The 22,708-nt window shown below is 42.4% G+C and overlaps 1 protein-coding gene across 1 annotated transcript; it reads left to right on the plus strand.

Annotated features, from left to right (window-relative positions):
- The first annotated feature begins 2,205 nt into the window (after nucleotides 1-2,205).
- On the plus strand, nucleotides 2,206-8,621 carry NENF (neudesin neurotrophic factor). Its single transcript, XM_063303287.1, has 4 exons — nucleotides 2,206-2,471; nucleotides 3,711-3,771; nucleotides 5,983-6,086; nucleotides 6,402-8,621. The coding sequence occupies exons 1-4, from the start codon at nucleotides 2,310-2,312 to the stop codon at nucleotides 6,576-6,578; spliced, it is 504 nt and encodes a 167-aa protein (XP_063159357.1). The 5' UTR covers nucleotides 2,206-2,309; the 3' UTR covers nucleotides 6,579-8,621.
- Nucleotides 8,622-22,708: the final 14,087 nt, after the last annotated feature.

The following is a 22,708-nucleotide window of genomic DNA, read 5'->3' on the forward strand; positions in this document are numbered from 1 at the left end:
TTCTTAGCATCGGCGTTTTAGGAAGAGTACAGTATTGATAACTGGCAAATAGAGGGAGAAACCGTAGAGGCAGTGACAGACTTTGTATTTCTAGGCGCAAAGATTACTGCAGACGCTGACTGCAGCCAGGAAATCAGAAGACGTTTAATTCTTGGGAGAAGAGCAATGACCAATCTCGATAAAATAGTTAAGAGCAGAGACATCACACTGACAACAAAGGTCCGCATAGTTAAAGCAATGGTGTTCCCCGTAGTAACATATGGCTGCAAGAGCTGGACCATAAGGAAGGCTGAGAGAAGGAAGATAGATGCTTTGGAACTGTGGTGTTGGAGGAAAATTCTGAGAGTGCCTTGGACTGCAAGAAGATCCAACCAGTCCATCCTCCAGGAAATCAAGCCAGACTGCTCACTTGAGGGAATGATATTAAAGGCAAAACTGAAATACTTTGGCCACATAATGAGAAGACAGGACACCCTGGAGAAGATGCTGATGCTGGGGAGAGTGGAAGGCAAAAGGAAGAGGGGCCAACCAAGGGCAAGATGGATGGATGACATTCTAGAGGTGATGGATTCGACCTTGAGGGAGCTGGGGGTGGCGACAACCAACAGGAAGCTCTGGCGTGGGCTGGTCCATGAAGTCACGAAGAGTTGGAAGCGACTGAATGAACAAAACAGTATCCTCATCCGGATACTTCTCAGCTGGATTAGCCATTCTGGAATTGGGCTGAATGCATGAAGAATGTAGGTGGGAGGTAGGGCTACTGTATCTGAGCTGCAACAAACTGAATGACCGGTAGCCGTTAACACAATGTAACCACTACATTTAATGCAACTTAAGTAATCTGCTAAATGGGATTTATTTTTATTCATGTGCACAAGGGTCCATATATACATGGCAGCATGCCCCAATAAAGGGCCCAAACAGGATTTACTTCAAAGTAAATAGGTGCAATTATTTCTATAAAGGAGGTTAATTTAAGAGGCTATTTAAAGAAGTCTAACGTTTTAAATGCATCACTTACAAAAATTGTAGATAGCAGACATTATTAGGGCTATCGTAACTGAATAATAACCATACCTGGGCTGTAAACATCCAAATGAGAGCTACATGGCAGCAGAAAGTTTCATTTAGCATGACACTGGGGGACTCTGGAGGGTATGGCCAGTTCTTATTCATGCTAGTAGTAGCAGTAGCTGCTTCTGTATTATTACTCATACACCTCACTGAACAAGTAATAATAAAATGACTCATTTAAAAAGTGACTCATGTTTTGCTCCCAGACCAGCCAATCTGATGCTTTATAGATAAAAGAGGATTTGAGCAAATACTGCACTGTAAATGATTAGACTTGGTCTGCAGTGGCATCTGAAGAATTAATGAGAGACAACAAACAAACAAAATCACAGCACCTAATACTTGGAGAAGGGTAAATGAAGCGGTCCACCCTGGGGCAAACTTCTGGTGTACTGTTAGGGGAAAAATGGGCATTTTAATATTGTATTTCCAAATCATAGGTGTGCTAGTTGCCAGCGGTTTTCAGCCTTAAGTCCTACTATTCACTTGATCAATGTAGCCTGTTTCCAACATGGTAGACAAAACCCAAACTTTTTCCAAGAAGAAAATAATGTTTACAGTTATTATTAAATATTGTTTTAATTTATAGTACATTTTAATTAAACTTTCAGCCTTATCCTGAGGTATGCAACCTCAAATTCAGAACCATGGGTGGAAGGCAGCATCCGAGTGCCCAAAGTCATTCATTCTAAATCTGAAACTAGAATCTACACCAACAAGCGTAACTAAAAAATAGCGTTGCAAGGGAGAAATCACTTTAATCAGTCAGAGAATTACTGTAATCAAATAGATATTTTTTCTGCCCTCCCGTCCCACTCCACCAGTGAACAGGCAAAACCTTTTCCTTTCCTTTCCTTTCCTTTCCTTTCCAATACCTGAATGACTCTCGCATCTGAGAGTCATCCATACCTTGTTCAAACGGAGCGAAAGGAAGTGGCAGGAAAGACTCCAGAGCAGGATTTCTCAACCTTGGGCGCTTTAAGATGTGTGGACTTCAACTCTCAGAATTCCCCAGCCAGCCTTGCTGGAATTCTGGGAGTTGAAGTCCACACATCTTAAAGCGCCCAAGATTGAGAAACACTGCTGTAGAGCCCTCGGGATGGAGCGACGTACAGATGAGGTAGGGAGGTAAGTCAATAGATAACCGACGCAGGCACGAGGAACCCCGAGAAGGTGTTTCCTTCGCCAGCCTCCTCGCCCCGCCGGATTTGGAAGCCATCTGCGGCCTGAGAGCCATGGCCCACGGCCGCCGCCTGGCGCTTGCCCTGCTAGCGTTGGCCCTCGCCGGCTCTCAGGAGGCGCGATCCGAACAGGAGCTCCGCTTCAAGCCCGCGCCCTCGCAGAGACCGGTGCGGCTTTTCACCGAAGACGAGCTGGCCAGGTACGACGGACGCAAGGTAGGCTGCCCTCTTGGACCGCCTTGCTACGCCCTCGCGATTGCTGGGCCGGGGCTTCACGGCGACGAAGTTCTGCTCGGGACGCTTGTCCGGATCCGCCTGCGTGGTCAGGGAGCTGGCGGCTCATTTCTCGGGGTGGTTTGCCTTTGTAGAAGCGACGTCTTCGGTGAGAGCTGCGCTTCTGCTCTCCATTGCAAAAACAGGGCTGGAGCAGTTTTGATCCCGCCTTGGACCTTTGTGTCCGGATGGACCGAAGTTACTTTGCGGCAGGCGGGTTGGGGAGCTGCGGGTTGTAATCTCCCTGAACTCGGCGAAGTTTGTTAGGCCGCATTATTTTGCGTTGCAGTTAACAGCCTTGATGACCCACAAGAGCGATAGTCCGTGGAAGAATTTGTAAAGCATGAAAACGTGACTGCCCTGATTCTCTCTGGGTGGAGTAGTGCGCGTTAGGACAAAGCAGTGAGGTTTCACGCTGTCTCCAAAACTTAGTTGTAGCACATTTTCCTTAGTTTTGTGGCACTGGAAATTGCATGCACGCTCTAGTTTGTGTAGAGTTGGACTGCAGTGCAAAAATAGATGTGTCTAAGGTCTGTTTTGGGGAGTCCTGGCGCTTAGGGGGAAAATGAGTGCCTTTAATTTTGTTTGTTTGCTGTTCCTCCTCCTTTAAGGGGGGGCTCGTACAAAGGTGATTAATTGTACTTTTGTATTTCAGAGCTTTCATTTGCACACGTTATATATCATAATGGATAGGGGGAAACTTCCATTATTTTTATTTTATCAACAAAGGAGTTTGATGTAGAAATTTTCAAAAGCAGTGAAACTAAGGCCTTCCAGCTGTTGCTGAATTCTAACACGGAACAACCCCAGCTAGCACAGCCAAGAGTGAGGAGCTTTGGGTTGTAGAGTTCATCAACCACTGAAGGACCACAAATTCCTCACCGCTATGAGAACCACTGTACATTTAGGGTACTCAGTGATACAGGCTTTCCTTGTTATGGACATCCATCAGAGGTTTCTTAGGCTGAGTTTAGTAAAAAAGAAGTGGGTAGACTTTCCTTTTACAGCAGGTCTTTGTTAATATGAACTGGCTTTCCCCTTTAAAGTCGAGAACCTTCAAGTTGCAGTAAGCTGGTTTTGGTTTTCTTGGAGGAAAAAAAAAGATCAGATAAACAATATGCTGCTGGGTGTTTCTTGAGTATTAGTACATCTTATGATAAATCATATGAATTGTACTTTCAGGAAGATGAGCCTATTTACATAGCTGTGAAGGGTGTGGTGTTTGATGTCACTTCTGGAAAAGGTAAATTCACATTACAAGCAGAGTGTTCCCCCCTTCAGTGTGGCCCACATGAAGAGATGTATCTCAGTGCTGTCACCTCAGCCAGATGGCCCTTTTAAAGAGCAAGGGCAACTGCCCAAGGATATGCTGAAAAGGTGTTCCTCTCATTTATGAATGCTGCCCTAGGATTTGTTTCGATTTTTCAGATCTGTATATTACCCTTAACTCCCAGAGCTGGGCAACCTTTAGCTCTCCAGTTGTTGAATTTCAGCTCCTATCAGCCCTAACCAACATGGCTGATGGTGAGGAATCTGGGGACTTGTAGTCCAGCATCAGCTGGAAGGCCACAGATTGCTCATACCTGTTTAGAAGGACAACACATGTGGATAATGCCATTTTTTATCCTTTCAGCAGCCTTCTGTGCTTATGTCAGCTGAAGAATAATCTAGATCTTCTCCTGTTGTCTTTGCTTTGTGGCAGGCTTGTGTATATGTAGCAGCAGTTTCAATATATTCCTAAGAGCCTAGTGCTGCTGCCCCAGGGACATTCATTTTGCCAGTGTTTAAACCAAGGGGAACAAGTTCCAACTTGCTTTCCTCCTGGATTTCAAAACCTCAACTACTTCTGCCTGTCTTACCTTTACTTCTTGAAGAGTCCATTTTCAAACCAGGATGCTGAGAGGAATGTAAACAGTTAGAAAAAATGATTGCTGCTTCCAAAGATTCAGTAACCCAATCCAGATCTGAATTGCTTATCTCAACATCTCACCTGATAATATACAACTTTTAAAGGGTCTTAATGCATATCCCTTCACAAATGTGATACCTCCATAAAGCAGTATGGAGGAATAGTCCACAACATCAATATAGCTCTGGCCATACCCTACCAAGCTAGAAACTGGGAGACTGTGAGTTCTAGTCCTGCCTTAGGCACAAAGCCAGCTGGGTGACCTTGGGCCAGTCACTCTCAGCCCTAGGAAGGAGGCAGTGGCAAACTGCTTCTGAAAAACCTTGCCAAGAAAACTGCAGGGACTAGTCCAGGCAGTCTCCAAGAATCAGACATGATTGAATGGATAAAAAAAGCCTACCAGTACAGTGTTGGTGGGAAAAGTTGCCTTCTCCATGTGCCTTTCTCATTAGTTACCACAGGGTTACTATAAGGGGGCATCAGCAGCAGGTACACAAAAGTATATGGCAAATGGATGGGAATGGACAGTTGTGTAAGGAAAGTTTGGGAACCCAGTTATTGTATTCCTACCATTCCTGACTTAGGGAGAAGTTTTGGCCAAATAGTGTTTTTGAGAAGAACCTCTGGAGGTAGTAAGAGAGGACGCAGTTCCACATTGTAGGACAATGACCTCATAATACAGAAATGTTGCACAGGATGAGGGTTCCATCTTCCTTATTATTTTATTAGAAGCAAGTCCTTATATTTCTGTGTAGCTTCCAGTGGGTATTTTCTTTTCCCCAGTCTTAGGATCATCCAAGTGTATGGTTGCCTTTTCCAGCTTGGTTTTTCCCAAGCATTTTGGACCACAGCTCACAGAATGCAGTCAAGCATTGGTTGGCTTCCCTGGTTGAAGAGAGACTGTGTGCCTCACTTCTCTATCTTCATATCCCTCTCCCTTGCTGGTCACCACTTCACCCCCTGAACTCTCTCTTAGATGACTGGCTGTTTGCCACCTGCTGCTTTTGTGTGCGTTGCTGTTAAGGCTTCATAATGTTGGAGGACTTCCAGTCGTTTAGAACAGTGTTTCTCAACCTCAACCACTTCTAAGATGGGTGGACTTCAACTCCCAGAATTCCCCACCCAGCATGTTGAAGTCCACCCATCTTAAAGTGGCTGAGGTTGAGAAACACTGGTTTAGAAGGTTTATACTATTGTATTAAAATTGGTTCAAGGCAAGCTGAATTGTGGACACACCTCTCTTGTTGCACAGTTGAAGGTAAGACAACATTTCATGCTTACTAGCTTTAGAACCTTTTAGGGTCTTGGAATCATGCAAGGCCAGGATAAAACAAACCGATCTCTAGAAGTCCCAAAATAAAATATACCACCATTTAATTCTAGGCTTGTGAACAGTGAAGCCCCCAAGATGTAAGTTATGGATAGTTCTTAAAAGAAGTATAATCTTTGAAGTGCCTCTGACAGCATATATGTGTGTATATGTGAGAGTTCCTAAAAATCTTACCCCTGCACTTAACTGCTATTTGCTTTATTTTTCCTGAACAGAATTTTATGGGAAAGGAGCACCATACAATGCACTAGCTGGCAAAGATTCAACCCGAAGTGTTGCAAAAATGTCCCTTGATCCAGCAGACCTCACTCACGACACAGTAAGAAAAAGACAGATCTTTTCAGCAGAGCTTGAGCTGAAGCCACAAACTAAGAAATGGTTTTACTGACACATGGCTTTATTAGTGCTGGTGATTTGATCCAAGTGCAGGATCATTAAAGACAGTGGGATTGGGGAGGGATTTAAAAAATGGAACAGGTAGAGAACTCTGAAAAACTTGGTTCAGCACAGTTATAGTCCTCTGCACTCACGTTACATAGCATGCAGGTTTGCAATAATCATTGTATTTGTCCTCTCTCTCTATCCCGCCCTTCCTTCCCATCTTTCTGTCTTCACACAACTGCATTTCATTGAGACGGGACTCACAGAAGAGGAGCTGCAATTTCTGGATGAGACCTTCAGTAACGTTTACAAGGCCAAATATCCTATTGTTGGCTACACTGCCCGAAGAATTCTTAGTGAAGATGGCAGCCCTAACCCAAACTTTAAACCTGAGGACCAGCCACATTTCACTATTAAGGATGAGTTTTAACAATAACTTGGCAATCCCATGACTGTACTACCAACAACCAGAAGAGTATCTAAAAACTGAAGAATGTCATGTGCCTAAAATGGTTGTTTTCACATCTTCGAGGATGATTGGTTGGTTAACCAATAATATTATGACAGGCATGAGAAAACGGCAGTTCACATACTGAGATTGGAAAGTACAGTCCACTGTGATTTTATAGCAGACGTTAGCCTCTCCCTGTATTTTGTGCAAATAATAGGGTGGAAACCCCCTGCCCCTTGTAATAGTTGAATGGGCACTGAATACATAAAACCACCATGCCAGCCTTCTCCTGCCCCCAGATAGGTTGGACTATAATTCCCATTTTGAAGCAACTGTTTGTCCAACGTATGGGCAAAATGGCATTCTAAATATGGCTGCTTTCAGATAGAGTTCCTTGGCAAATTTAAGACGACCCTAAGAACTTTAAGCATGCTGACTGGGGAATTCTGGGAGTTGGAGTCCATGTATCTTAAAGTGGCCAAGGTTGAGAAACACTACTCCAGCTAGACAAATTATTGTAGCAGGTTGAGAAGCTTGTGTTGGTTTATGCTGATTTACCTGACTGGCTGAATTAGCAATGTAGTGCTGGGCAGTAGCTTCCAATTCTCCTAAGGTGATTCATTCTGTTGCATTATCCTCCCCATTGTTTTCTTCCAGGGAAGAAATGAGTCCTCATTCCTCTCAGGACTTTTTGTTTTAATACATTCTCTGTTGAAAAAGACACCACCAAGAAATATTAAGTACATGTGCATAACTCAATGAATCGTTCCTCAACCTTGTGCCTTTGGGCCTTCAATTCCCCAACAACAACAACAATGCTGAGAGATATGGGAGTTGTAGTTAAGCCCATGGGGGTGGGGGGTCATGTTGAGATACTGCTCTAAGGGCTAAATGAATGGATCATAAACATATAACCCTACCTCAGATACCACCTCAGTTATCTGCCTTTTACTGGGTCAGGCTAGGGCCACCATTATCTAGGGTGCAAGGCTGCGATGGCCACAGGTGGGTTTCAGTATCTCTTGGCTGCCATGTCATAGGCACCTGGATTTTTGCAGCCTAGATATAGCAGCCTTGGGTCAAGATATCTAAGTAACCTAGTAGCATTTACTCCAACTGGCTGCCACCCTGTGAATTTCAGATGGGGAGTGGGTTTCCTCCCATCTCCTACCTGTCTGAACCCCGAGCTTTCTGCGGGCAAAGCAAAAGTCCCTCTGCTTAGTGGTAAGCCATGGAACTGCAATACATTTAGTAGGCCATTGTTTTTTTTTCCATTTGGAACCAGATGTTTCAGTAGAGAGAAGGCTACTGCTGAGATAAGCCATCTTTGTCCCATTGTTCTAAAGTCTCTTGGTCATATATAGTAGTAGAAAATCTGTGTGTGTGTTTCTTTGTTACAAGGTCCCCCGCTTTGTAATAGAAGTCCACGAGGAGGAGGAGTGAGGCGTAAGACTCATAGCAGAGGAGTTCTAGAGCTGCTGTTTTTAGCAGCAGCAAGGGGACTTAGAAGAGGTTTGTAAGAAGTTAATACTAACCTACTTTGCTTAGTGGTTTAAGACTGAATTAACACAAAGTTTTTTATGTGATATCAGAAATACTAAAAGTCTGATTCTTCATTCATCTTAGTATTCAAATGGACGTACTTGCTATGTGTGTATTCACATAATTTTCCCTTTCCAAGACTGAATTCTACAAAAACCAGGTCTGCCATTTTCCAGCAGAAGCATGGTGTGCACAGCACAGCTTGGCTAGCATCTGTACCATCACAGCCGCTCACCCATACTCCTGATCCCCAGATAACGGCCCAATTGGAAGAAAGACTGAAGACTATTGGACGCACTAACCACTGATTATGATAACCATGTGGATCTGATGTTTGGTACCTCATGGATATGTCAGATTGTATTTCATTTATTACTCCTTTCTTGTATGTTGCCAAAATAAAATAATCTGAAGGCTCAACTCTACCTCAGTAAATAGCCTTGGCCATATCAAACGAAAATCATGTCTCATTTGATAACAGCTGTGATATATTAAGTTAATTATTTCTGCCTTCCCTTTTTATTTTTTTTTCTCAAAACAAGTTTCATTGCTGTGGGTCAGTTTTAGATGCACTTTGAAATGGGTTCAAAAATCTCCTTTCCCAGGAGATTTTAATCATCAGACAGATGTACTAAAAAGTACAGTAGTACATCCTGTTCTTCACAGAAGTTCATCTAAAATGTTTGACAGTGAAAGTAAAGTGTGAGTATGAGACCTTTAGTTGCAGCCTAGCTTCTCCTGGTGGGAAGATATATTTCCCCTTAGACAGTTTATAACAGTATTACCCTAACACTTGAGTCATGCTTTCACTCAGATACGTCTGGAAAAGCCCTGTTCACTTGGGTTACAAATAACTCCAGCACAGTTTAACCTAGGCTCAAAAATTGGATTCAGTAAACCATGTCTAAGTTAACTGGGTAATTCTGTTGCAACACTACTAGTCATGCTCCTGATTGTGTCATGTGAAAGCCTATGTGATCTTGGAAAGCTCTGTTTTCTTCGTAATCTCTTATTCCTTAACCTGGGAACCTCTTCTAGGTTCCCCAATATATGCCTTGTAGAACACCTCCCCTAACACCCAGGGCCCCTTACTCCACCTGTATGTGCTTTTGCTTTGCTATGTTTTAAATCTTAAATAGGAGAGGGACATACTGCAAAGTGAAATACCAGCCTCTAGCATCACCATTATCTATAAGAACACTCCCTGCATGAAACACACTGTGATGGTAGAGTACATTGGAAGAGCTAGAGGGAGTGACAGACTATCCCTCCAAATTTGCCTTCTATAAATGAAAGTTTTATGATTGGCCATGTCCATCATTCACAAGTTATTTTGGAGAATATCCATGACATGCTTTCAAAATTTCTAAATATTTACCTGACCAAAAAGGTTGGTAGTAGGAGGGTACCAGGGAAGGAAAGGGTAGACTACATTATATGTTTTTCTTATTATGTGGTCCTAAGATGTTTTCGGAGGGGTAGCATGGAGGAGTGACAGATCTTGTAGTGCTTTCTCTGTTTTCAGTGTGGTGGTATCTTGAGTGTCCCAGAGCTGACTGAAATAGCGTAAAGTTTTCCATAAAAATATCAGAAATGAAGGTATTTAAACAAGATAGAATTATCTCTTTTGAAGTTTGTCAGATTCCAAAATCAAGGCTCCAAAGAGGCTTTAGAGAGCAAAATTCAGCCCAAACCATCAACTCAAAGACACAGGCTTACAAAGGTCAGTGTGTAGAATGACAATTCGATGATCTTATCCTGTCTTTTAATGTGAAAAGATGCTGATATTCCTTGGAAACTAAATGTCACGTTTAAAAATCCTAGCATCAACTAACTGTGAGGTTTTGTGGTCCAGGAATGCTGACAAGGATGAGTATTGTAACACAATACACTTCTCAATCTTCTCAATCTGATGCACTGGGATGATGGGAGTTGTAATTCAACTCATTTGGCAAGACACTGGGAATGTTTTAGAAGTTATTACACACTGCTATCTTCTTACAGATTTTATTTTTAACACAACCCCCCCCCATTTCATTAATTAACAGTTAAGGTTCATACATGCCAATTTTTGCTTTAAAATAACATGTGATTCCTGTATTTATGAAATAATCACTTAGCCTAAACAAGTTTGGATAACCCTGCTCTCTGGCAACACTTCATTTCTCCATGTTCTGGAGAAATCCCCAAAAAATCTTTTAGGCTAGATAGAAAGAGGTTATTCTCTTTTCAGACACTGGGACTATTGTAGAAGTTATTACACACAGTGGCCTTTGCGCTTCTCCAGAAGTTGGGCGAATGATTTTGCAGCATTTGTCCAAGAGGAGGCATCCAACACTTATTCAAGGGCAGCAGTGTCTCTTAGTGGTGGCAGGAGAATTGCTACTGTGACATTTCAGTGGAGGAGAGGTTTCCTATTGATAACTTCCCATGAGATTTAACAGAAGTGTGGGAAGCCAAAGAGAGCATGATGAAAGTGCAGTGAAAGACAGGTTATTTATATGTACTTACTGGCTATCTCATAGTAAATGCAAGAATCTCACACTCCACCCGTTAAGAATTTCATGGAAGTGCTCTTCTACTTTGAAAGGAAGTTTGAAAGCAAATTCCCTTCATCTCTTTCATCCAACTGAATGAAAACTGATAGGAAAATATGCAGGAGAATGTCTTTGATTGTGATTAATATTTATACTGTTTCCAGTCTTCCATTTTCAGGAAAGTTAGTCAAGAGAATGGTTGTGAAGCAACTGTTTCAAGTTGTCCATTCCCTAAATCCATACCTTCTATTACATGCATTCTCTAGGCCCATTCACTTAGATCAACAAGCATGATCTAGATTGGGAAAATTTGCCTGTTTTTACTACATTCTTCATGGATTTTAATACTGAGGATTATCAAACTTGAGCAGGGTACTAATATTTCACATTGGATAGATGAAAACAGAAGTCAGAAGCAAGATGAAAGAGACTTGCTATGTCTTATTGACTAAGTTAAGCGCTACCTCCTTTTTAAAAGCAAAATAAAACATGGAACATTATTTGGGGCTAGGAACAATGTGCATGTATATTCATGCCACTAGAGGGCAATGCCATGCAATTATTACAAACAATATTATAGCTGGCAAACATGGTAATTGGTACTTGGTAACTGGAAAGACACAAATTTCTTCAAGTGTTCTGTTACAACTGTGTATGGTAATATCTAAAACTTTTAATAAATACTTCCTTGGAGTACCCTAGCCACCACAAGAAATATACCAGAAGAGACGTACTTGCACCATTTCAGTTTACAGTTTATATACTTCTTTAACTTGGAGCCCTTAGATGTATCCCAGTGACCAGAGCTGAAGTCATATCCATCTGAGCCACATAAGTGCAGGAGAAAATCTTACAACTCCCTGAAATTTCAAGAGCAAAAAGAAGCCCAACAGGCGGAACAGCTGATGCTATACCGAAAGGTGGTGGTTGTGGGGAAAATAGAGGAGGAAGGCGTATTAGGTATGTTTGCTGCCTTGAGTTATTTATAAAAATATAAAGGTGGGATAGAAAATAAACAAACAAACTTAGGCATGTTTACAATAACACAAACAAGGAGAAAGACTCAAACACTTGGGTACCTTTTACCCAGCGTTATCTAAAAATGTTTCTTGATAATGAGAAAATAGGAAAATAAAAATTCCTTAGTTACTGCATGTTGCTCCTGAGTGTCAAATGATCCATCACACTGTGTTGAAATCACATCTGCTTGCCTTGCACCGGAACAGACCACAGGGCAGAAAGTTGTGAACGAATAACTTTCCCCAACATGCATGTTTTCCTGATTCGGGACTTCAGCTCTCTTAATACCTCCCAGCTGTGATATGCCATGCAAGAAGAAGACAAGAAGTTCAGAGTAATTAAGGAAATAAGGAGCAATGCAATCATCACAATGATTCTTAATACGTAAAGGTATATCTGCATCTGTACACCAAATTTAAATGCTCGTAAACTTAGTTTACTTAATCTGATGTATATTTGCATTTTCCACATATATACAAACACATACATACACACACTTCCAAAATTGCAAATTTCCATTTGTCTATTACAGTGTTTCTCAACCTTGGCAACTTTAAGCTGCGTGGACTTCAACTCCCAGAATTCCCCAGCCAGAATGGGAGATGAAGTTCACACACCTTAAAAATGCCAAGGTTGAGAAACATTGGTCTATTATCTTAAGTGTAGGGCAAATTGCAAAAATCTAGACAACCACTAGAATGAGAACACTTAACGCTTTGCTGCTGTCTAATGGTCATTTCGATTTTTGCAACCCAGAATTGGTAGCCTTACTTTGATCTGAGGTCTTAACTTGAGCCTCATGCAGAATCCAGTTGCTGCTTTGGAATACTCCTTCTTGAGCAGATGCTTTACTCCTTAGTAGCTCATTATCCATAACAAGTTCTGTATCTTAGGTCAGTGCTCCTGTACCTGACAACTCACTCTGTATGCTCTAGCATACAACAGTGTTATCTTTTTAAAAATGCAGTTGGTATTGCCCTGGTGCAGTACAGGCAATAAATCCAATTATAAGCAAAATCGGATAAAAGAAACCATTGTTTCAAAAATGTCCCTGGATGCATGTATTTCTCAGGCAATTAATTATCAGGATATTACACAGAAGGAGAAGACCTGTTCTCTATCACTCCAGAAGGGCAGAACACAGAGTAATGGATTCAAACTGCAGGAAGGCAGATTTCAATTGAATGTTAGGAGGACCCCCCTCTCCCTTATTCAAGAGCATATTCAGCAGGGGATCGAATTACCCAGAGCAGTTATGGGCTCTCCTATATTGGATAGGGGAAGACAAGCATTTGTCAAGGATGCTTTAATTTGGATTTGTACTGCACTCAGTTTGCACTGAGCAGGAGTCATATTCCATTGGCTAAAGAACTCTTTCCAGCCCTCTGAGTTTGTTAAGTTATATAGGAGCCAGGCTAACCACCCTGATTCCCAACCTATTCATGATTATAAGTCAACCCAGTTCAAATTCATTGGCCTGGAATGAACTTCTTTCTCACTCTGTGCAACTTGAAAATGTACGTGCTCCTCTGCACAAATATATTAGTTTTGACCAAGCTAGGAACACAGGAAGCTGCCTTATCTATGGATTGTTTGGTGAGTGCAGGAAGGCTCACGTCACACACAGTGATCTTTACAAGGGGGCAGTTCTGATAAAATACCTTCGTAACAGCATTCCTTCCAAGTCAAGTCCAGTGTTCACCCAGCTCAGAAGTATCTACTCCCAATCCATTTCAGTGTCACTCCTCCCTCACCAAATCCATCAAGATACTCCTTCCTCACTTAACAAAGTAGAGAACTCAAAGGTAAGTAGGTCCAGGAGTTACCTTTTGCTGGAACAACTGCATATTCCTGTATATAACAGTCAGTGGACTCAGAATACTTCTATTCTCAGAACTCTTCCTCAGAGCCAAAGGTAGTCCTCATTTAATTATGGTAATTGGGACCGGAATTTCCATCATGACATGGTCATAAAGCTCAATGTCATGTGATCATGCCGCTTAGTGACGGCAGTTCTGGCACTTCTGGTTGCTGTTGTTAAGAAAATCCCACGACGTTAAGTGCAACATCACACGGTCACCATTTCCAACCTCCTGCTGGCTTCCCCATTGACTTTGCTTGTTGGAAGCTGGCAGTGAAGGTCACAAATGGCGATCATGTGACTGGGGGGTGCTGCGATGTTGTAATTGCGAGCCAGTTGCTGAGCACCTGGATTGTGACCACATGACTGCAGGGACACTGCAATGGCCAGAACTTTGAGGACCAGTGGTAAATACCACTTGTTCAGCACTGTCATAATTTGAACGGTGACTGAACGAGTGGTTATTAAGTAAGTGCCACCTGTAGTACTATCCATCATCCAATACAGGTATAAAATGTGCTGCCTTCTCCCCTGGGTGACCTCCATCCCACTATAGGCATGATGCTGGTAAATGATGCTTTCCTTATATTCAGTGCATGAGGCCTGTTAAGGACAGTGCATGGCAGATTCTTTCAGCTTTGTTTTCCTTCCATCCACCAAACATTCACCAGCCAGCCTCCTTAGTGTGGATTGAAGCATGGGCTAAGGAAGAAAACAAGTTTTGACAGATAGTTAAATTAGAAGGTTTGAATCAAATGTTTTGGCCAACTTCAGCTGAAAGCCAAGCTTCCTCTGAACAAGGGTTAAGCACTATTCAGGAATCATGCTACCATGGAATTGCATTCTTTTGGAATAGTGCTAAACCCATGTCGAAAGGATTGAACTGACCCATGCAAAACATTTGTGCCCAACCAGAGCTGGCTGTCAGCTTCTTTTTGGCCAGTTTAGTGCTATTCAAGGAGAATGCTAAATCTATGTTAACAGCAGTCCAAACAACACCTGGCAGGTGTAGGCAGAGTTGACTGTGAAAGGGCAGAGGGTGAGAGTGCCAAGCAGCTCGCTTTCTCCTAGTCCACCATGCAGCCACCGTTGGTCAGTGGCTGCTCAGGTTGATCCAGGTCCCTGAGTTGATCCCTGGCAGGAATAAGAGGAGAATCTAGTGTGGAAGAAATGGACTCTCCTCCTTCCCAAAGCAGAATGGGCTGGCAGTCAACAGCCAGGGCCAAAGCAGAGAAAGTGTGCCCACCACAGCCCAAAGTGACCAATAGGTGCCAGGCTGATCCTGCCATTTAGGGGTCACCTGGTTGCCATCGACAAAATGGCCAGTGAAGGAGCAAAGCTGCCACAGCTCATTGGCTGCTTGAGGGAGAAATCCTTAGAATCAGGCAACTCTAACCAGCCTCCGGTAGGGGTTAAGGATGAGATGAAGGCAATGCCTGAAGACATGGCAGAAAAAGAAGTTGCCAGGGCTTGGCAACTTTATGCTGTGGTGAGGTGCAAGTAGGAAAAGTCCTGGCAAGGGGGACAGCAGCAATTTTTGTTACAAAATGGGACATGTGTATTTATGCACGAGAGAGAGAGACCGACTGCAGTCCCCCAACTGAATTCTTTCTGCTGGTCTTTCCTTCTCAGTTCGACTGCTGAGCTGCTGAAAGAGTCATGCAACAGGAGGGAATGAAAACCTGAAGGGAGATGCGGAGTCTGATGCAAGGGGATGACTCGCAGCTTTTGTGTTTTCCTTTTAAAATGCCGCAATATGTAGCAAACGTGCAGGACAGATGTAACCCTGTGCAAGACTTTAGGCTTGTTGAAAGGTTGATAATTTGAACTCCTGCTTCAGCACTGAGTCACATGGCACAGAGGGGCCTTCCTCGGGAGCTGGGTGTGGGTGGTTGTGCGTGCTTAAGAATGCGCACACACACACACACACCCTTCAGAAAATAGTCCATCCTGACTTGTTAAGAAATCTAATCTTGTGATGGTTATGTTTATTGTTTCCTCAAACTGAAAACAATATAACTTAGATTTTGAAAGAACAAAACTCAGGAAGGCAGAATTATACTTTCCAATGTACAGGCAACCAAGGGGCTGAAATAAATTAAACACGGTGGAGTTGTATAATGTTCTGCAGAAAATGATAACAGTCCTCTAGAACAAAGTGCCTCTGGCAATCTGATCCTATATACACATAATTTTTACTCAGAAGTAAATCTCATTTCTTTGAGACTTATTCACAAATAAAGGTACATAAGATTTCAACTATACTATTAATTTGGTATAAATACCTTGGTGATTTTATTGCTGCTAGGGTTTTTTTTTAAAAGTATAATACTGACTTATGAGTAAGGCTGATTGCTAGTTGGAATCTCTTTGAGTATTTGTCATGCAAGTTAAAAGAAGAGGTGGTTGACACGCCCCACTCCACCCAGCTAAAGTTGTAAGAGGTGATGTAACAGCTGATGTAAGAGGTATGTGTGCATGTATGCACACGTATGCGTGTGTGGAGTAACAGCCTAACTACTTTTTGGAAACGAGAGAGAGAACTGATTCCTGATCTACTGTAGAGCCACCTTCACAATAGCATGGCTAAGATATTTTAAATAGGGGGTGAACATCTGGTCTTCAGGCCTAATTCAGCTCATCAGCCCAGCCCAGCCCGACCAGTCTGGGGTCTCAGGTGAAGCTCTCCCTCCCTCCTTCACTATCATTGGCCATTTCCAGTGAAGCTGTCTGGACCTAGAAGAGGTCCTGGAGAAAGCTCCTGCCCTAGTTTCAGTCTTGTCCCCATCCCTGATTTAGAGAGAGCCACTGAATAGTTTTATGACCCTTCTTAGAGGATCACTTGGCATTTTCTGCCCTCTGCCACACTTCAGCATTCCTTTGCAGCTGGCTGGCATCACTGCAAATTCTGGGGGGATATCCAGCAGCAACGTAGGGTAGGGCTTGAGTCAGCATGCAGGCACAGAAGAGCTTTATGTTTGGAGGGTAGGTTCTTTGGCAACAGCTACTGGCTTTTTCTCAGAGATAACACGTAGGTCTCTAAGTTTTTCTTTCCCTCTAGGGTCTATTTGATGCTACTATTCTTCCAGAATAACTGGTAATCTGAGGTGTCTGTAATACAAAACACATTCCAATCTCCCTTACGAAACAGGTCTGTTGCAATAATTTATAGGGAAGCTGCAGGAGGGTGATGGAAAGAGCTTTTTTCCCACAATGATATGGGTTAGTAGGATCACTTTTAAGGGAATCACTGATGTTTTTTCTGCCCATCTTCACAATTATTGATGTTAAAATATGGTGTCATTAAGTCCAGTCGTGTCCGACTCTAGGGGGCGGTGCTCATCTCCATTTCAAAGCCGAAGAGCCGGCGTTTGTCCGTAGACACTTCCGTGGTCATGTGGCCAGCATGACTACACGGAACGCCGTTACCTGCCTGCCGAAGCGGTACCTGTTAATCTACTCACATTTGCATGTTTTCGAACTGCTAGGTTGGTAGGAGCTGGGACTAGCAACGGGAGCTCACCCTGTCACGTGGATTTGAACCGCCGACCTTCCGACCTTCCGCAAGCTCAGCAGCTCAGCGGTTTAACCCGCAGCGCCACTGCGTCCCTTAAAATATGGTACTCAGCCTTAATTATACTTATTAAGGAATAGTTGCAAATGACTTTGAACAAGACTTTCTAGGGCAGCTACACTTAAAATGCATTGGATTCTGGGCATATTCCTACCCAAAGTAAACCTTTAGAGTCCCATTCATATTCAGTGAGAGAGATCTGTATTTATCCATACTGAATGAATGCAACAGTTCTGTGCATTTAACTTTGCCAGCTTGGTGTTCTTGGGCGTACTGGACTTCTGTTCCAATTATCCACAGTAGGCTTAGTTAGAAGATCACCCACAGCAACCCAACAGAAGGGCAATAGGCTAGGGAAGCCTGTTTCAGAGGAGAGACAGAGGACTGCCCTGCTCATTTAATTCTGAGCTAAATCTTTTGTCTTGGGTTGTGCTCTCTACTGCTGCAGACAGTTCACTAAGGAAAGAGAGAAGGGAAGGTAAAGACACAGTGAACAACTTTGGGCTATCCAGTTTGGGATAAAAAAATATGGACAACCACTCGATTCAGCAATTTCCCTGCTGAAACTAAGTGGCCATCAAGATTTTTGCAACCTGGAGCAGATAGCCTAGAAAAGCCTATTTCAGTGGCATGGATAGCTTCTGGGCTGTCAGCTTCTAAAATGAAGGAAGGCAGGGCTTGGTTGGACCAGAACAGTTTGAAACAACGAGTCCTCCTTTTCTCCTTTTTAGTGCATAATTTCTGAAAGGCTGTGTTGACAGTTTTTGACATGCAGTGTGGTAAAACAATGACATTCATCTGTGCCTTAAATAACTATCACATGGATCCTCTTTCCTTATTTTAAACACATTCATGGGCATTAATAGAGTTTGCAATAATTCATTCACAGTGGCTTTTTCCTGACATATTTATAGATTTACCACAATGCTGATCTTTTTCTACTTGTCCAATGGGTTCATTATAATGTCTATTATAATCTCCTGCTGCATTACAGGGTTTAATGAATGACCCATGGCAAGCATATCCTGAAGTTTAGCCACGTGCATTATCAAAACACAGTGCTCTCCATTGTCTACCTAAGCTCTCCATTGTCTACCTAAGTGACACTTTGCAAGGAGAGACAGAGGACCCTTCTCTTCTGTGTTAATATGCTAAGGCCAAGGACATTTTTCAACTTGTTTTCCTATGCTAGTAGTCAGGGTTTCAAAATCTCCCAAAGAATTTGAAAGGCTAGGATTTTCACCCGGTGTTGGTTCTCTGCACTCCAACAGGACCCCTTGATACACTTACCTGAAGCACCTTTTAAAAGAACCTTATTTTTATCTGCTAGATGGCATCAGGCAGCAAGCCACTGATTTCATTTCTCACAATGCCCTCAGTGTAATCTTCCTGCAGGGCATTATGGGAGTGCTGTTGAGAGGGCTGCTGCTGGCCACCATTTTGACCAGATACTCCTAGAAATGGATCAGCTCCTGAAGACCAACAGCTATTAGTCAGAAGATCAGTAATGGGGGACTTGAAGTGGGGGAGGGAAAGGAGAGAAGAGCAGCTTCTTCACCCACTACTGATCATCTCTTGTTTGTGTAGTTGTGGAGGAGTTGTAGAGAGCTCTTTTTAGAGTGTGCTCTAGATTTAGATCTAGATCTAGATCTAGAGGTGATGGATTCGACCTTGGGGTTGCTGGGGATGGCGATGACAGACAGGAAGCTCTGGCGTGTCCTGGTCCGTGAAGTCATGAACAGTTGGAAGCGACTGAACAAATAAACAACAACTAGATTTACACTGGGCAGGCATGCAGCTTTCCAGATGTCGTTGAACCAGTTCCCATCATTTTTAGCCAGCATGAGCAAGGGAAGAGATGGGAACATGCTATCTTGCTATCTCTGGCATGCAGCCACAGTAAAACCTATTATATTGGGCTACCTCTGTGAATGAAAAATGTCTAGAACAGGGTTTCTCAACCTTGGCAACTTTAAGATGGACTTCAACTCCCAGAATGAGAGTTGGCTGGGGCAACTCTGGGGGTTGGGTGGAGAATTCTACACATCTTATAGTTGCCAAGGTTGAGAAACACTGGCCTAGAATATGTCCATGTCCCAGAACACTTTGCAGTATACAGGGATTCCTACCCAGACATACTGGGTCCCCTCCGCAAATTTCCTGGGCAGAGGCCATTTGTAAACCATGTTGGTTTGCTAAGAATTCCTAAATGTTTGAATTCTGTTTTGCAATATGGTACTGGACTCTCTACTCCTGGGGCTCATGTAAGAGTAAAAGTATTTGAGCGAACAGGTCCTTTGTGTGGAAACTTTGTTTTGAAACAGAACTAACAGTCATACTGAGCAGGCAAAAAAGAATGGCTGCAGCTGAAACTCACCACAAGTGAAATACTGTATCTGTACCAGGGATATGTACAGGCATGCCTCCTTGGGGCTGAGTGGTGTATATGGTGAAGAGACAAAAAGAAAGGAATTACTGCATGCCAAGCGATTTCACCACTGCTGATGAAAACTTGGGCCATGTTTATAAGAGAATGACTTGCACTTTACTTTTTAATAGGAATTTGAAGTATCTCAAAATAGGGAAGAACAGCTAATAGATGACACTAAAATAAAACAATTTGCTTCTGTTTTCAGAAAGGTCTTAAAAAAATAACAAGAATTATCCCAGAACATGTTACTGGAAGTCTGAGGAGGCAACCTGGGGATCAACAGATGTTGGGCACTGCAGCTCCCACAATTTTCTGCCATTGGCCATACTGACTGGGGCTGATGGGAGTTGAAATCCATAACATCTAGAATGTATCAAGTTACTTATCTTTAGGATGGCCATTTCATGTTGGAATCATGTCATAAATGGGTATCAAATTCTCAGCTTCTGGTAACCCAAGATAGGGAACAGCATATTTAAATAAAAGTTATAATAGTAGTTTTTTTAAAAAAAAGCATGTACTTACGTAGTACAAGCAAAATAATACAAATTACCCTGTATAAATCAATATGAACAATATAACAATATAACTTGAAGTCCCATGCAATTGCAGCATCTTATTCTGTAGATCTTCAAGAATCTAGTTCTGGATACTCTTGAGCTTTATGGGTCACAAAGAGCATATATAACAGAACAACAGCAATTCCTTTCTTTCCTGCTCTTCTACTAACACAGAGCAATTAACAGCATAATTCAGAAACAATGATCATACCTTGCAATGCCAATAAGCAATCTCCAATGTAAAATAGCATTAAAAAATTGAAAATCATAGTTGAAGTTAATCTACAAAAAATGTAAATTTCGGACATTAAATGCCTGTCTGAAAAGTAAGTCCAATAATTTAAAATAAAAATAACTACCTGCATGCTTGAAGTCTCATAGCTATATTTTCTACATTCACCACCCAAGTGTCATGGGGATTGCATTTTAGAGATTTCCAGACCTTATAGAACCAGGCTGCTTTAAGATAGACAGCTCCTAGAACTACTAATTAACACGCTTTCCTCGTTAATAGATGAACTGTGGAAATAAAAAGCTGCAAAAGAGAGTTCTTTTCCTTGAGAGGGGCAGGGCCATTTCACAATCAAAATCTCATCTGGAAATCTCCTTTGTCTTTAGGGCTTCCTATCAAGGGTGAATGACGGTTAAGCCCATTTAAGATTGCCACCTGACAGATTCTTACTAAAGAATAAGGTTCACTGGAGGATTGCCCTGATATTCTGTACTGTGGACATGCTGTAGCTCAGACGTTTTTAGAAGGCAGTATGTGAGTTGTTCTCCTGGCCAATGTTCAATTAGTAAACATTCGAACTATACAGTAAGAGATAATCTCTGATGGAGTCATCTGGTTTGGCCATATTTGTGCGCAGCCTCTTTTCTTTAAGATTTTTTCTTCTGTCTCCTGAGTGTCTTACCACTTTCTCCATCCAGAGCTGACCAACGAGCTGACCAAATCAACTAAAACAACTTCAGCTGAACTGTTCTCTTGAAATTCGGTAGACAAGGTTCTGCTTTCAGCCTTTAGAAATGGCTGTATTTTCAAGTGCCACAAAAAGTAACTGCACGCTGAAATAACTGGTCAAACTGATTGATGAACATGATAAGGATTTTATCTCTTAATCTTCTTTTATTGCAGGCATTCACAACTGCACCTTGAATGCAGCTCCAGAATCCCTCCAAAAGTTGTTGAAGAAATGTATTATTTAATAAGATGGAGAATATTATTAAATACACAGGCAAATAATTTTAATAGTTGAGTTTTTCCTGGCCTGAAAAGCTTGCACTTCTCTAATGGCAGAAATACAGAAGTCTTTATGAACACTTTCAGGGGAAAATGCCACAAGACAATTCATACTGAATCAGCCCAACTCATTTCTGCATTTCAAGCAGCTACTCCTCATGGTCCAAAAGTGGTGTTCTGGGATCCTGGGCAGAGGATGTTGGAGTCCAACATCCAGTGGGGACCAGGTTGAAGAAAGGCACCTTAGGGAACCTTTGGAAACCAAAAGATACTGTGACAGATAGGCTGGGCAGCTATATAACTCAGGATAATAGTATTTACCCAGTCCTGTAATGTTATAATTTGGCAAGGCCATTGTTACCTTTGGGGCTTTGAAATATATTTCAGGGTGACTTCTGCCCTTCAGTCATTTTCTTTTTAAATGAGGCAAAAGACAAGGAAGAGGAACAAGAGGTATGTGTGAGTAAGCACAGGCTAAAGGAAGGACAAAGATTGCAGAAGGAAGGGCTTGACATCTGCCCTTTTACGACACATCTTGTAAGTTCCTTAGTTTTATGCAACTTTCATAGTGTAATCTAAAAGGACAAGGGAAGGCCATAGGTGGTGGTTGTTGTTTATTTGTTCAGTCGCTTCCGACTCTTTGTGACTTCATGGGCCAGCCCACGCCAGAGCTTCCTGTCGGTTGTCAACACCCCCAGCTCCCCCAGGGACAGGTCCGTCACCTCTAGAATATCATCCATCCACCTTGTCCTTGGTCGGCCCCTCTTCCTTTTGCCCTCCACTCTCCCTAGCATCAGCATCTTCTCCAGGGTGTCCTGTCTTCTCATTATGTGGCCAAAGTATTTCAGTTTTGCCTTTAATATCATTCCCTCAAGTGAGCAGTCTGGCTTGATTTCCTGAAGGATGGACTGGTTTGATCTTCTTGCAGTCCAAGGCACTCAGAATTTTCCTCCAGCACCACAGTTCAAAGGCATCGATCTTCCTTCTCTCAGCCTTCCTTATGGTCCAGCTCTCGCAGCCATATGTTACTACGGGGAACACCATTGCTTTAACTATGCGGACCTTTGTTGTCAGTGTGATGTCTTTGCTCTTAACTATTTTATCGAGATTGGTCATTGCTCTTCTCCCAAGGATTAAGCGTCTTCTGATTTCCTGACTGCAGTCAGCATCTGCAGTAATCTTTGCACCTAGAAATACAAAGTCTTTCACTGCTTCTACATTTTCTCCCTCTATTTGCCAGTTATCAATCAAGCTGGTTGCCATAATCTTGTTTTTTTTGAGATTTAGCTGCAAGCCAGCTTTTGCACTTTCTTCTTTCACCTTCATCATAAGGCTCCTCAGTTC

The sequence above is a fragment of the Candoia aspera genome, chromosome 1 (assembly GCF_035149785.1).
Source record: "Candoia aspera isolate rCanAsp1 chromosome 1, rCanAsp1.hap2, whole genome shotgun sequence".
NCBI classification, from domain to species: Eukaryota; Metazoa; Chordata; class Lepidosauria; order Squamata; family Boidae; genus Candoia; species Candoia aspera.

What these genes read in the sequence shown, in the direction of transcription:
- NENF (XM_063303287.1), top strand. Translation starts at nt 2,310, where the DNA reads ATGGCCCACGGCCGCCGCCTGGCGCTTGCCCTGCTAGCGTTGGCCCTC. An exon ending in CCAGGTACGACGGACGCAAG is followed by an intron (nt 2,472 to 3,710) that starts GTAGGCTGCCCT and finishes TTGTACTTTCAG; the next exon opens with GAAGATGAGCCTATTTACAT. An exon ending in TGATGTCACTTCTGGAAAAG is followed by an intron (nt 3,772 to 5,982) that starts GTAAATTCACAT and finishes TTTCCTGAACAG; the next exon opens with AATTTTATGGGAAAGGAGCA.